The 15,691-nt window shown below is 40.2% G+C and overlaps 1 protein-coding gene and 1 non-coding gene across 2 annotated transcripts; one reads left to right on the plus strand and one right to left on the minus strand.

Annotated features, from left to right (window-relative positions):
* Window positions 1–993: 993 nt before the first annotated feature.
* On the minus strand, window positions 994–15,590 carry OGFOD1 (2-oxoglutarate and iron dependent oxygenase domain containing 1). The gene is made up of 13 exons (XM_036274587.1): window positions 15,363–15,590; window positions 13,516–13,661; window positions 12,849–12,895; window positions 12,123–12,223; window positions 8,076–8,192; window positions 7,220–7,311; window positions 6,885–7,013; window positions 6,476–6,589; window positions 4,820–4,899; window positions 4,235–4,545; window positions 2,703–2,825; window positions 2,176–2,234; window positions 994–1,699 (listed from the first exon to the last, which is right to left on the minus strand). Exons 1-13 carry the CDS (start codon window positions 15,514–15,516, stop codon window positions 1,538–1,540), a joined length of 1,635 nt encoding a protein of 544 aa, XP_036130480.1. The 5' UTR covers window positions 15,517–15,590; the 3' UTR covers window positions 994–1,537.
* Window positions 10,648–10,755, plus strand: LOC118639630. The gene has a single exon (XR_004961212.1). It is a non-coding gene; the product is annotated as a U6 spliceosomal RNA (small nuclear RNA).
* Window positions 15,591–15,691: the final 101 nt, after the last annotated feature.

Consider the following 15,691-nt stretch of genomic DNA (forward strand, 5'->3'; position numbering starts at 1 on the left):
AGACCTGGCGCTCTAGAAATGGAAAAGTTGGGTGGCCTCTTACCTGTTACCTAGAGCCATGAATCTTAAACCATTTCCCAAACTTGGTACATGTGACGGTTTCACCTGCCTAGCACTTTTCCTTGGGCCTTGCTGAGTTATGCCACTGACAGTGTGTTAACTAGAACCTCAACTGTTTTCTCTCTCACTCAGGAAAACACATCAGAAAGTAAGTGAATGAAGGTAATACAGGGATGACTGTCAGTCTGCAGGGACTTAAAAAGACAAGCTTTGAAATGTAAACCATTAGTAACAGAGCAGTTGTAATCCCACCTGAGTGTCACTATGCTATGGTTAGAAAATTGTGGTCTCCAAAATGGGAAGCATGTGAAATCCATTACTATGTGGGTGGTGGGAAGGTAACAGTAGAACTAGTTCTATTTTTAATCTCATCCTTTAAAACTTAGTGTTTGTTTTATAGTAATACTGAATATTAGTACATTTATAAAATTTATAGATGCATATTCAGGTAAGGGGCACACAGGAAATTTATGAGCCCAGTCAGAGTGGCTCAGTTGGTTGACGCTGTCCTGTGCACCAGGTCACCTGTTCAGTTCCTGGTCAGGGCATGTATAGAAGGCAACTGATCGATATATGTTTCTCTCCCTCTTTCCCCCTCTCCCTCACTTCCTTTCTCTAAGTATGTTTTTGGGTGAGGACTAAAAATAAAAATTTATGAACCATCAATCTAAAAGAAAGGGAAGCTCATTTCCTTTGTTTAAACCAAACTATAGAAAAGAGTGAGTACATGTCTTGGGAGACTCAGAGTAGGACACAGCCATAGGCAGTGGGAGGAAGTGTAAGGGACGTGCACAGGATGTTACGTTGTCATTTCCTAACCCTGTGTCATTAGGAAGGGCAGAATCTGCAATCATGGATGAGTATAAAAAATAATCCCCGAGAACATGGATGAATCTTGATTTTATGCTAAGTGAAATAAGCCAGTCACAAAAGGACAAATATTATATGCCACTTACATGAGGAATCTGAGTAGTCAGAGACAGAAAGTAGAATGGTGGTTGCCAGGGGATTGGGAAGGGGAATGGGGAGTTAATGTTTAATGGGGACAGAGTTTCACTTTGGGAAAATGGAAGAGCTCTGGACATGGATGGTGGTGATGGTTGCACAGCAGTGTGAATGCACTTCATGCCACTGAACTGTACACTAAAAATGGTTAAAATGGTAAATTTTATGTCACATATATTTTACCACAAAAAACCCCCACACTTTTAAGACATTGGAGAAGTCCATATGGAAAATGAACTAAACATTAAAGAAAAAGACAAACTTTTTTCAGTTAAGAGATAAGTATATATCTATCTCCAAGCTCAAGGTCTAGATTGAGGACAATCACTGAGTCCTACTGAAGGACAACCAGGCAGTTTTAAGAGCGGTGTCAGACAGGTCATCTTGTAGCTCTTCTTTGCTTGACGCCTAGCTCTTCCAGCCTCTCCAGTACTGATGAAGGGTCTCTTTTATTCAGCCTTGCCCAGCCCTGTCATTCATAATAGATGAACGAGAAGTCCCAGAAACCTGTTCTGTTTGGGAAGGTTTTCTTTTGTTCTAGGCTCCGGTGGTTAATATGCTTGACAAATTTAAGAGTCTCTCTATCTCTGTAGACCAATGCCAAAGAATTGTTTTCTGGATTCACTGTTAGCAGCTGAAACAGGCAAATACAATGATACATCAGAACATAGAGCTTATTCTCAACTCTCTTCTTTAACGATGACTCACTGAACAGGTGGTTTCCATATCAAGTATTAACGTCTGGGGTAGGGGATAGTGCAGAGCCTTTACTAGGAAGAGCTACTGCCCTGGCTGTCAAGACATTTTCCAACAAACCCCGTTCCAATAAATATCCAGAAAGGGTTTACCCAATGCATTTATTTCTTATTACATTGAAAGATTAATGGGAATGGACCATGGCTCTTAAATTTATTTGGAATTTCTCAGGGTAGTATCCTTTAGCATTTTTAGTCCATGCCAAGGACTTTCTGTTACAAATTAGACCACTGCCAGGCAGACCAACATGGATTTATCAGTTAAAGACATTGGCAGGTCATAAAAATTGGGTTTTTGAAAAAAGAAAGCATCCTCAAGAACTAAAAAGATAGTTTGCTATAAGAAGCAACTTACCTCTTCATCTTCCCCTTTGGCAATGTAGGAAGTAAAGCCACCATACTCTGGCTCCCAGCCTTACAAGGGAAACAAACAGCATTCAGAAAGCTCTCACTGCAAGTATTACATCACCTGCTTAAACCACTGTTCCTATGCTACATGAACTGGGGATCTGGGAGTTTAGTAGTAACCGACTCTATGACTTATGAGCCTGAATTGACCATTCAATCAACATTAAATAACAAAACAAAGAATTAAATGTAAAACTTAGGACAATAACGTAAAAGCTGTAGATCAGGGTGGGCAGCATTCTTGGAGGGAAATTATGGTTCGGTCCATCTCCCATACCCTGGTCAAAGATATAAATCCTACTTGGAGTTGGAAGACTGACATTCATGACCTCTAAGATCCCTTCCAACACTGAGTCCCTGTGATCTGACACCGTGACAAGGTAAATGGTTCTGAACTGGTTTAGTTGGAGAGGGGCAGGCAGGAGAGACTGCCCCTTAAGGAAACAATTCACTGCTTCCCATCCTCCCTCCTACCTTCACAGCCACAGTAAAGAAGTAAGTCCAGGGCAAATTCAGTCTTGCTGTTGTCATGGATTAAAGTGTAGTGACCGGTCTGCCAATGCCTCAGTTCCCCCTGGCATGTGGGAACACTTGATTCTAAGAAAAAACAGGCCAGGAAAATATTAAAACAACCTTGATATCACTGCTAGATTGCAAGGGAATGACAATTGTTTGTTTTCCAAACATTCTGAAATTGACATGTTATTATTATTATTTTTAAAAACCAAAAACTTAAAATTTTCAGGTCTGGATATCTATCTTATTGAATGTGCTTAGCTATGCCAACATCAACACTGCAAACTTTGCCTCAGTTTTTATTTAAAAAGCTTTATAGCTTTTCTTTAAGAAGGTAAACTAGTAAACAGTGACCTTTGTCATTTACATCTGTATTCCACCCTGGCTCTGGCCAGGGCCTTGCATACAGCAGATGCTCACTAACAGAATAAAGCACCTTTTGGTTGCTTGTATAAATTTTCTTCCAAGTTGCAGATTCCCATTAAAACAACCAAAAAGGAAAAGAAGTAGAAAAATACTTTGGTTTTTCTAAATCTGTGGTGACCAAAGTGACAGGTCAGTCAGTATGGGAGACTACAGAACCCGAGTGGTGGTGTTTGTGCTCAGTACCTCGCACTGCGGGTCTCGTTTCCACGGTATCCACCTCTCTTATCTTTGCTCTTTTAACTGCACAGGGTCCTTCTCAAGAAATCAGAGTGGAAAACTGACAAGAGGAACTGGGGAACAGACTTTCTAAACTGATTTCATAGGTGCTGTAACATTTAAGCTGAATTTGTAGCTGCTCAGTTAATGTGGCCAAAATTCCCACAGAAGTGTTACCTCTTACATTTCTTTTCTCTACTTTTAATAATTCCTTCTCCCTGTTTGTCCAAATTCCTGCAAGTTTTTCTTATCTGTTACTGGTTCTTAGCAAAAATAAGCTGCTCACCTCCCTCTCCTTTATGTTCTTGTGTGTGTGTGTTTTTAATTTAATTTATTTATTTTTGTTACAGATGCCCCCCCCCCCCGCCACTGATTCTCCCCTCCCCCTGTTCTTGTGTTTGAGAGTAATTTTAGGCAAAGCCAGTCACATTTCTCTCTACCATGGGTATTAATAAAATGTACTAGCTGTTCCTCCTACCTTGAATGTGCTCCCTGAAGATACTTCCTGCCACTCAGATTTGAGCTTAGCTGACAGCAACTCAGACAAGCTTTTCCAGATTGCCCCTTTACCTAAAAGGTCACTCTGCCATTCCCCAGCACATACCCTATTAAAATGATCTGCACAGCATTTGTCATTATTTGACATTTTCTAGTTGTTGGTATACACGTTTAATCTCTATCCTCTCCTTTTAGAATGTAAGCTCAAGGAAAGCAGGGACCTTGTCTATTTTGTTCTCCAGCTCCTGAAACAGGACCTAGCAAACCATAGATGCTCATGAAATATTTGTTGAATAAATGATTGAATGGTAAATGCTTAAGGCAAACCAGGACAAGTCATAACAACTTACCTTCCTTGGCTTCATTTTCCTCTGGCTCTGGGTCTGTCTGTTCATTGCTCTGTTGGTTGTTGCTGATGGCCGCTGGATTATTCTCTGGCTCAGAGGAGCTATAGCTCGTCCCTTCTTCAGTGCTATCGGGAGCAGAGGCTGCTTCTTCCTTTGCTGTGTCATCCATCTCATCTTCTTCTGAAGGGGCCAAGAAGTGAAGTTTCAGGCCAGTGAAGTTAGACAGCAGCAAGAACAGTGCCTCGGAGTGAAATAATGTCATGCAGTCCTTGAGTATGTCAGGAAGCGTGCTCTCCTCAGCTTTCTCATAAAACCTGGAAAGCAGCAATAGCAGTTTTCATCAAAGCCACGATGTAAAATTACTCACGGAATAAAAGCTGTTAGCTTGGTACCTCTCTCCCTAATTCTTGGCAAAGCTTACTAAAGCATGAATTACAACGATGAGATTTTGTTTGGGCCTGCTATTGGATGTCCCTGGCAACCAGACATCATTAGGGCAAGTGTCCTATTATTGGAGGTGGGCCTTGCAGACAGACAGGCAGGTGCCAAACGCAGAAGCAAATGTCTTGGACAATGGGCTGGTTCTACCTTTTGTTAGGGGGCCCTCGTCTGCTCCACTTCACACCTCCTTTCTCCAAAGCCTCACAGACATCTGCAAATTTCTCAGGCTGGAAAAAGAGCAAATAAAGCATCAATCAGCAAATCTCCCTGTAACCCCACACTGGTCTTGAAGGTGTCATAGCTCTGCAGAATCATCTGGCTGATTCCTAAAGGGGTAAGTTGGCTCTCATCCCTTTCACACCATTCCCTAGTCCTGATCTGGTGAAGCCAGAGCAAAGATGGGATAAATTGTCAGCATGCTTTAGCCAAGAGACCCAAATGTCACTTTGGGCCATTTCCTTAAGTAGTGATTTATCTTATGTCAAATTGCTTAACCTCTCAAATGTCTTCATTTATAAAATGAGGATCATAATACAGACTCTTAATTCATAAGATCTGAGGGGGAAAAGTTAAACTGCAAAACAGTCAATGTCGTTACAACAAAAATCTGTATAATAAAGTGGATTCTCTAGGCCTCAGCTCATTCCCTTCATTTAATCAACACTCTAAACTTAAAATGTCAAGTTCAGTACAAGAAGTACTGATTTACCAACCACAGGAGCTTTCTAGGTACTTGCTTAATGCAGTCTCCCAAAAAGTGTTCTGAAACAGTAGGCCTATCAGCTATAAGTTGGAAAAGGATCCCAAAACGTCATTTAGTTAAGCTGAACTACATAGGGTTAAACAAGTTTATTTTCTATAATACTTCTCAAATTCCTTAATATGCTAATGCCAGCTATAAAACCCCAACAGAGAGAGAGACAGTATGAATTGCCTCAACTTTTTGTCATGGAGGAGCAGCTCTTGGAACTGTGATGCCAAGGGACTCAGGGTCAACTGTGAAGCACCGCATACATGATCTCGTCTAGCCTTCACCACTCTTCAAGATGGACAAGGCAGGTTTAAAGCTCAGAGGGGCCCTGGCCGGTTTGGCTCAGCAGTTGGAGCATTGGCCCATGGACCAGAGAGTCCCGGGTTCAGTTCCCGCTAAGGGCATGTACCTCAGTTGCAGTTTGTCCCCACCCCGGTTGGGATTGTGTGGGTGGCAACCAGTCGATGTCTCTCTCACATCAATGTTTCTCTCCCCCCCCCCCACTCTATCTGAAGAAAACAAAAATAAGTAAATAAATAAATAAATAAAGCTCAGAGGGATTGAGTGATTTGGTCAAACTAGTAAATCAGAGCCAGGACAAGAATATAAGGTTATCTGACTTCTGTTCTTGCTCTTTCTCCACTATAATGTGCTGCCTCATCACTGCCAAACACTTATCAATAGGTGCTGATCAATTAGCAATCTATCACTAAAAGTCACAGTACACACCATAATCATCAGATGAGTAAGAAGGGAATGACACACAACTCTCTCTTGGTATAGAAGACACCCCCTCCCTTGTGTGTGTGTGTGTGTGTGTACTGTTAAGATTCTAGAGAACGGGAATATCCAAGGGACTCTTAACCCACTAAGATACTAATGTTATTTATTAACATCATTTCTATATTTTATTTGAAGTAGAGGATGACATAAACATTCCAACTAGGAACAAAACAAAACAAAAAAACCCTTTTGCTGATGTCTACTCACCCATCCAAGAAACGAGATTGTACGCCAAAACAAGACATACTGGACAGGATGTGTGGACCTACCTTAAGGAACTCCTTTAGGAGGATTTCAGACTGTTGTTCAAACTCTTCTTGAATTTGAATTTGATAATCCATGTCCAGATAAGTAGGGTTGATCCACTCATACAAAATTTCATGCTTACAAAGAAGCAGCACATACAAAAAGTGAGTTAATTCCTATTACTTTTGTTCTCACATCATTTCAAATAGTAAAATAGCTTGTACAAATCCTCAATTTGGAATTGTCTCCCTGTTCAACCTAAAGTGCTAGGAAACTGCCTGAGAAGGACACTGTCCACAGTTATCTAAGAAAAAGAAGGGAAAGCTCAAAGTCTAGTTTCATTATCAGGAATAGGCACTTTCAAAACCACAAAAACAAATGATATGCTACAGCTGCTAAAATAAGAATCTAACAACAGGCATTTATCCTTACATCTTTCGGGATATGAGGGCTCCGAGGTATGGGAGGTTCAAAGTAGTTGGGAGGCCTGGTCAGTGAAGGACCATGAAACCAGCCACTTATAGACAGACGCGACTTTTCTTCAGACAGGACTTCAGACACCTGAAAGGACAAGACAAGCGGCACATCAACCTGAAGCACAAGGAGGGAGATTACCAGCCAAGGCACATTAACTTAGGGATTCTTCGGGTTCGGTATGAAAACAATCTGGCCAGGTAAGTCCAACAGGAAGCTGTCATGTTCAGATAATGGGTGACTAAAAGGCATGATCTTTAGTGCTGTACACATCTGCAGCTCACAATCTTTACCTGGTGAAAGGACACCGGAGAGACCTCAAAGAAAACCAGTGTGTTCCATGAAGGGATAAGAGACTTGACAATCTGCTTCGGCTGAAAGTGTTCTGCATCAGGAGAGAACACATCCATAAATATGTCATTATCATTTACCACTTCCAGACCACCTTGTTTCATCCTGACAATCCGCAGATTTCTAAGGGTATATACCCTTCCAATCCTAAAACACTACCCCTTCCAGCTGTTTCACTTATATTTGCTAGTTCTGCCAGGTGACAGCTGTTCTTCTTTATACTATTCCTCTATTATTTTTTTTAGATTGATTTTACAGAGAGAAAGGGAGAGAGAGAGATAGAAACATCGATTGGCTGCTTCCTGCACACCTCCAATGGGGATCACGCCCATAACCTGGGCATGTGTCCTGACTGGGAATCGAACTGGCGAACTCTTGATGCATGGGTGGATGCTCAACCAATGAGCCACACTGGCCAGGCCCTCTGTTATTTGGATGAGGGCTGAAAGTTTCCTGGAGTCACCCTCGGGGGTTAGTCATTACGATAACCCAACTTCCTATCAAATGGATAGGTCCCGGCAGACTCAGAGCCATAGGCAGCTGAACACGCTCTCTACTACCCTTCCACAGTCCATATTCAGAAGTCAGGTCTGAATACTCCTCATCTAAATCAACTAACTTATCTCGGAGTGATGATTATCTCAAGTACAACTTAGGGAGGTGGCTGTCAGGGCTGGCATTAATTACTTCTACAGTAGTCACTGTAATCAGTGGCTGCCATCTCCTTGGAGGAGTACAGACATTGTGCATAAGGATGGGGAAGTGGCTACGGGTGTTGAAGAGCAGCACATGTCTTACCATCAACGTTGTATAGGTCCAGGGTGCCCCCCAAGCTCCTGTCCCAGGGAGGAACCAGGTAAAGAATGAAGGCGATCCGGCGCCCCTCCAGCTCATCATCATGGCAGAGAAGGGCATCTGTAAGTTGAATGCACAGCTGCATATCCCTGTGCAGACAAGGAGCAGCTGGGACCTGACCCTGCATTTATGTCAGCCCATCTGACATTCACCTGTAATGTCAGCTCCTCCAGCCTTAAAAAATGACACTGATTTCTCCTCTTTTACAATTATAGAAATAAAACTGTCAACTCTAAAAACACGGAAGAGTACATAAGTGGTTAGGCCCAGAGAGAATCACTAACAATATTTTTACATATTCCAATATTTTTTCTACATACATGTATTTGCTTTTGAAAAATATAGTATCCTCAGTGGTTGTTTTGTGGTCTGCTTTTTTTTTTAATAATTTTTTTCTTTAATGATTTTAGAAAGAGGCAGGGAGAGGAAGATAGAAGCATTGATGAGAAAGAACATCAATTGGCCTCCTCCTGCATGCCCTCCCACTGGGGATCGAGTCCACAACCTGGGCATGTGCCCTGACCAGGAATTGAACCGGCAGCCTTTTGGTGTATGGGTTGATGCTCAACCACTGAGTCACACTGGCTGTTTTTTTGTTTTTGTTTTTTACTACATAGCAAGTGTGTTTCCATATCAGTGTGTGTGTGTATATACATATATACATATATATATGTGTGTGTATATATATATATATATATATATATATATATATATATATACTTGTCATCTCTTTTAATGGCTGCATAGTTATTCTACTCTATGGATTATGAATAACCTCTCTCCCCCTATAAATCTATGTTAATTTCTTGTCTATTAAGAAAGAATGTTTCAATGGCTACTACTGCAGAAAGATCTTTTTGTACTTGTTCCAATTAATTTCTTGAGTTGAACTTCTAAAACCTATGAGGTGGGGCTGAGCAAGGTAGGAGCCATGCAGGATGAGAGAGGAAGGGATGCTGTGGTGAAATGAAATCATTCACATGTAGAGGGACTGTTTTGATAAATAAACTTATTGAAGATAACAGAACTCAGGTTTTTCACTGTTGAAGAAGAGAATTACAAATATGGAAAAGGAGAACTCTAGAATGAACCCTATGGTGTTGAACTGGAACTGGAGGAATCAGTGTGAATTTAGTCTCACAAATATATTCACAAAGATATCTACACAGAAATACAAACACATGTAAATGTATGTTTACGTGTACATATGAGTATGTACATACATACATATATTTGCTATTTTCTTCCACTCAAAGGGTCCAGGAGCAATGATACCCTAGTAGCAAAAACATATCTAAAGGACACAAGTCAGTTTAAAGGTCTCCCTTGATCAAATCGAATAAAATGAACGTCACTTTAAGTGACAACAGCCCATTACATAAATTGTAATCCAGAAATTCACACTAACATAAATAAATGAATAAATAAATAAATGGGGAGAGGAAAAGGTTGTCTTACAGTAGAAGAAATGACTTTATTGCAGAAATCACCATTTGGCAACCTACATAGTAATAATTTAGCAAGAAACATCAGTGGATGTTAAAACAAGTAAAAGTTGGCTCAGCGGTTAGAGCGTCGGCCTGCGGTCCTGAGAGACCCGGGTTCGGTTCCCGCTAAGGGCATGTACCTCGGTTGCAGTTTGTCCCCGACCCTGGTCGGTTGTGCGGGTGGCAGCCACTCGATGTGTCCCTTTCACGTCGATGTTTCTCTCCCTCTCTCTGTTCCTCTCTCTCCCTCCCACTCTACCTGAACAAAAAATGGAAAAATGTCCTCCGGTGAGGATAAAAAAAATAAATAAATAAAAAAAAATAAAAATAAAACAAGTAAAAGTTAGATGAGAAGTGGGAACTTTACATAATCTTCAAGTATCTTCCCACAAAATAGTTAACTTACAAACAGAAAAAGGACAAGTTCACTATAGAAAAACTTGATGTCAGCCACCACCGTAATTAAGTGGCAACATTATTAACACATAGAAACTGTACCACTTGATAGGGTGTAGTAAAAAGAACACAAAATTCTGTAATATCCCTGCCAAAAATGCATGGCTTGAATCTAATCCTGAGGAAGCACCAGAGAAACCCAAACTGAGGGAAGTTTTACAAAATAACTCCTCTGTAGTTCTTCAGCAGCATCAAGATCATGAAAATCAAGGAGAGACAGAGGAGCTGTTCTAGATTGAGGGAGACTAAAGAGATATGACAAGTAAATGTGATGTGCAGTCCTGGCCTGGATCCTTTTGTTGTATAGGACCAAATAATGGCACTAAATGGAGCTGGTGGATTAGAAGGAAATAATGCATCAATCTTAATTTTCTGTTTTGAGGGTTTATTACTATCACGTAGGAGAATGTCCTTGTTGTAGGAATTACTGAAGTTATTCATGGAGCATCATAACCGTAACCTACTTTCAAGTTAAATAGGAAAAAGTGATTTGTACTAGCGAGCCACTTCTCTATAAGTTTGAAATTACTTCATGTTAAAAAGAAAAAAAATAAAAGTTAAAAAGGCATATAGTGCTCGCTTTGGCAGCACATATACTAAAATTTGTATGATACAGAGATTAGTTAGCATGGCTCCTGAGCAAGGATGACATGCAAATTCGTGAAGTGTTCCATATTTTTTTTGTTTCACATATTTTAAAGAGTTCTGATTTTTGGAATGTTAGTGACAGGATCTTAGTCTGGATGAACAAAAGTATGTTGGAAACTACCATGTTTACATAGATATTCTTTTCTAGAAATGTAAAGGAGGTTTGTGGGGACACACTTTGACATTTCTCTTTCTCTCTTTTAAGAGGTGTTAGTAAATCTATGTATGTCTGGATTTTTCTTGGAACTGTAGACGGAAAGGTTATGAGGAAAACACACTACAATGTAGTTTTTCTGTCACTGTTCAGGAAGCCCAGTTATCTAAATTTTCAGGAAAGTGTGTTTAAGACACCTTTTAAAGTAATCTACTTAAAGAAATGTATTGATGTTAGGTGTGTTTCTAATGATAAAGAAAATAAATGTGAAATAACTACAAATAAAAAAGGGCATTTAATATGACTCCTCATTTATATCACTGAATTATCCTCAAAAAGTTATCAAGTTAAACTTCCAGGACAGAAATTAAACCCAAATCAAAACAAAACCCAACATTTTTCCTTCCAGGCAAAAAAATATCAAATGTTTTCAAAAAGACATGTATATGCCCTGGCCGGTTTGGCTCAGCGGTTAGAGCGTTGCCTGCTGACCAAAAAGTTGTGCGTTCGATTCTGGTCAAGGGCGCGTACCTCGGTTGCGATTTGGTCCCAGCCCTGGTCGGGGTCATGAGGAGGCAACCAACCGATGTGTCTCTCTCACATGGATGTTTCTTTCTCTTTCTCTCTCTCCCTCCCACTCTATCTGAAGATAAATGGAAAAGTATCCTCAGGTGAGGATTAAAAAAAAAAAAAGACATGTATATGCTCAGAAAGGGAACTGGGACCCCAAACTGGTGACAATGGATACCACTGAAGAGAAAGGGATGGGGGTGGGGGGTGGGGGTGGACAAGGAACAGGTAAAGGGGACAATCAAGGTTTATACTGTATATTTCTATATTATTTGAATATTTTTCCTTAAGAGTGTATTCACTTACTTTACTACCTTCAAAAATTTTTAAAAGAGAAAAAAGAAAAAATGACATTAAAGGAGACATTTGTTCCCTAAGAAGTCTAAGAGGAAAGTTTACACTATCACCTCTGAATTTCCCCATAATGTATGGAAAGTTGGTATATACATGCATTATTAGCATTTTTCTGAAAATATGGTCAATAGCCTTCACCATATTCCCAAAGAGAACCACTGCCTTGTACCTTCCAATATCATAAGCATTTATGTATGTGAGTTGGGTCAGATCTTCCTTATTAAGATCCTAATGACATATAGGGACACTAGATACTATCTTTCTACTCTTGTTTAGTTAAAGCCTTTAAATCTTACAGACTCAGGGTTTTATCTTTCTTACCTGAGAATTCATATTTAGCACAGGACATGTCAATGGTTGATTCCAACTCAATCTTGGAAATGTCGGAAAGCCAAGCCCGGAAATCTTCAAACAGAATTTTCCTAGAAATGCAAACAAGATAACTTGTTATGCCATAGTATGGACTACATTTGGGTATATGACACATTGTTTTTTTTCCCTGGAAGTTGCAGTTTATTTAAGAGATCCATTCCCCAGAGTCTTCCTCATTTTAAAATTGCATAGTTTAGGACTAATGTTCCCAGAACACATCATTAATTATTTTCTCAGGATAAATTCTTATAAGTAGAATTACACTACAAAATCACAAGCCTAAGTTTAAGGGTTTTGATACATCTTTCAAAACCACTTCTAAGAAACACTGCAGCAGTGTAGAAAGGTATCTAAACTTCTGTTAACACTGGAGTTTTTGTTTTTAATATTTGCCAACCTATTATGTGAAGAATGGTACCTTTAATGTTAACTTGTTTCTTTGATTACTAACAAAGTGAAACATTTTATCATCGAAAATGTGGACAGTGGAATCAGACAGACTCGGGTTTGTATCTAGCTCCTTTGATTTTTACCTAGGTGGCCTTGAAGAAGTTACTTAATTTCTCAGAGTCTGCTTCCTCCTCTACAAAATGGGATAATAATGTCAACAGATAAAGCATTTATTAGTCAGCCTGGCACATATTAGGCACCCTGCAAATATGATTACTTGTTTACCTTAAAGCACAGATATGAGGCTCTCTTCTCTTCTTCAAATCATCAGACTTGATCATGAAAAGAGAACAAACAGATTTCCTTCATATGTGAGATACACACAGGAGTTTAGTGAGCACTCTGGCAGTCTAGCACTGTGGTTAAGAGCCCGAGCTCTGAAGACATAATTCACGAGATAAAATTCATATAACAGAGTGATCATTTTAACCATCTGAAAGTGCGCAATATAGAACATACTGCAATGGAGAGCATGCTGCAATACATCACGCCACTTAATACATCAAGACACAAACTCAAAAATTTAAATGGTTATTATCTTCCAATGTACAACTCTCTTAAGTATACTCCCCCAAATGTGCTTAATGTACTTATTTATTGGCTTACCATATTTCTTGACTGTCACCATCACTATCCCCTCTATTATTTTAGGTTTTAAAGTCTTACATGGCAGAAATTGGCAAAAACTCCCATATAATAATTATAGCACCTAACACTTAGTTAACACTCACTCAGCAAACTTATGTTAAATGAATGAATGCTTTTAACAAGATCAAGGCAAGGACCCTCTAAGGCAAACATGATCTAAAACCTCAAGTCTAAAGGTAATGAATGATTTTTGCAAATAACAAGTTTCTGAAGTGGAAGAACTAATGGAAAAGGGTATAAATACCTGCTGGAACTTATATAAATCATTATACTTTTCATGAAAGTCCAAGTTCAAAAGTTCCTTCTGAAGCCCTTCCAAGAAGTTTTGGCTTGGGATGAAGTTTGGGATCACACAGTGAAGAAAGGGGTCCATTTCCATGACAATGGCTTCTGTTGGAAAGAAAACATTATGGCTTATTTTTCTTTTGTATTTTTGACCCCTGAGTAGCATCGTACAGAGAATAGTAAAGGGAATGGTCATGAATTTTCAGAAACGTAGTATCTAAAGTCTAAGATTTGGGGAAAGAATTATAAGCTCTTCCCTTTTTTCTTTACCCACTCAATACAACTTTTTAATGATACTGTGCTTAAAATATTAGGCCTTAAAACAAACAAACAAACAAACAAACAAACAAACAAACAAACAGTTCAGGCATAACCCCTTTTAATTCCTTGACTTCTATTTCAACATTTTACCCACTTCCTCTGGTGGGTTAGATTATGTACCCCTCTAATAATCACTACCACCACCTACAAAGTGCCAAACACAGTGGTACTTTGCATGTATTATCTCATTTAATCTTCTCCACAACTCTAAGGTAGACATGATCACTACCTCCATCCCCCAAATGAGGAAATTGAGAAGTCCCTGAGTGTACAGAGCTTATACTTTAAACACTGAGCTATCACTTTCTTTTTTTTAAATTTTTTTTTCTTTATTGATTTGAAAGAGAGAGGAAGGGAGAGGGAGAGAGAGACAGAAACATTGATGAGAGAGAACATCGATTAGCCGCCTCCTGCATGCCCCCACTGGGGATCAGGCCCACAACCTGGGCATGTGCCCTCACCGGGAATTGAACTGGAGACCTTTTGGTGCATGGGTCGACTCTCAACTACTGGGCCACACCAGCTGGGCTTTCTTTTTTAACAATGCATCCTGGTATAGTTAACAACAGTGTTGGCATGAACCAGGTCCCGAATGCCAACCAGCTACTGACTGCTGTTTTCCTAGCAGTGTAACCCTTGCCTAGGTCTAAGACAACCTAGGCAGCTGTCTACATCTGGGGGCTATCACTTTCTATGTGTATTCAGAGCTTCCAGTACTCCCCTTTTCAAAACACTTCACTGAACAAAAATCATGGCAAACTTTAGAGGGGAAAGAATGACGCACTAAGCCACTTTCTTATCCTATAAGGTTATATGTGAAACTGAAGTTGGAATCGTTCATTGTAGGTTCCTTCCTCAAGCAACACACGTTTGCTTTCATAGGTCATGTAGTTGAACTATATTGACATAAAATACCAAGATGCTCAGGTGCCGGCTACTAGCAGCTCAAATGCTCTGGCTACACTATCATAGGACAACCAAGCATTATCTTAAGAGGAAAATATCATTTAAGACACCCAAATACGTGTCCAAATGTATACCGGTTCTTCTTCAGGAAAACATTCATAGAAACATACGTGCATTAGTTTACTAATCTCATTCAACTTCTTTAAGAGGTACATAGTATTTATTAGCTATCACATTTTACATAGGAAGGAAATGGTTTTAATAAGTTAACCCACTGCTAACGACGCACAACCAGTTAAGGATTTAAACTCAGTAGTCCTTGATTCCAAAATTCATTGATGAACTTTCACGCCCTCTACTTCCCAAAACTCTCCGGCCTACATTTCTTCCTTTCTCGGGTTTCTAGATCCAAACTGAACTTGGAATGAAACTAGGGCAGCAGGACAGGCAGGAGGGTGGGAGGTGGCTAAAGTCACGCTCTCTCCAACGCCTCTATGCTTGTGCTCCCGCTCGAGTGCTAGGACTTTCAGAGGCCTCCTGATCCCGCGCAGCGGCTCCCCCTTCATAGCACCCGGTTACCGTGACTGAAGGGCGTCCTGCGGCTCCAGGCCTCAGCCACCTGCTCTTTCAAGATTCGCTCCGTGACAGCGTCCGAAAAGTCCACCATCACCTCCTTCTTTCTCTTTTTCCCCGTTCGGCCCGGGTTGGGCTCAGCTGGCCGTTTCCCATTCATCTCCTCCTAAGGTACAAACCCACGCCACACAGTTCAAGCAGCTATATTCCTTCGGTGACTATAACTCCCAGAATGCGCTCTTTCCCAGCGCCATCCAATAGGAAGTACCAAAGTAAGAGGAGGCGGAACCCAAACCTGGTTTACCAATGGGAGCTCCAGATATTGCGACCAATGG

The sequence above is a fragment of the Molossus molossus genome, unplaced genomic scaffold (assembly GCF_014108415.1).
Source record: "Molossus molossus isolate mMolMol1 unplaced genomic scaffold, mMolMol1.p scaffold_m16_p_21, whole genome shotgun sequence".
NCBI lineage: Eukaryota > Metazoa > Chordata > Mammalia > Chiroptera > Molossidae > Molossus > Molossus molossus.

Coding starts and splice junctions, on each gene's coding strand:
- OGFOD1 (XM_036274587.1), bottom strand. CDS start 15,516: ATGAATGGGAAACGGCCAGCTGAGCCCAACCCGGGCCGAACGGGGAAA. Junction 6,590..6,884: donor GCCCTCATATCCCGAAAGAT/GTAAGGATAAAT, acceptor CTTCTTTGTAAG/CATGAAATTTTGTATGAGTG. Junction 1,700..2,175: donor CCAAAGGGGAAGATGAAGAG/GTAAGTTGCTTC, acceptor TGCCTGTTTCAG/CTGCTAACAGTGAATCCAGA.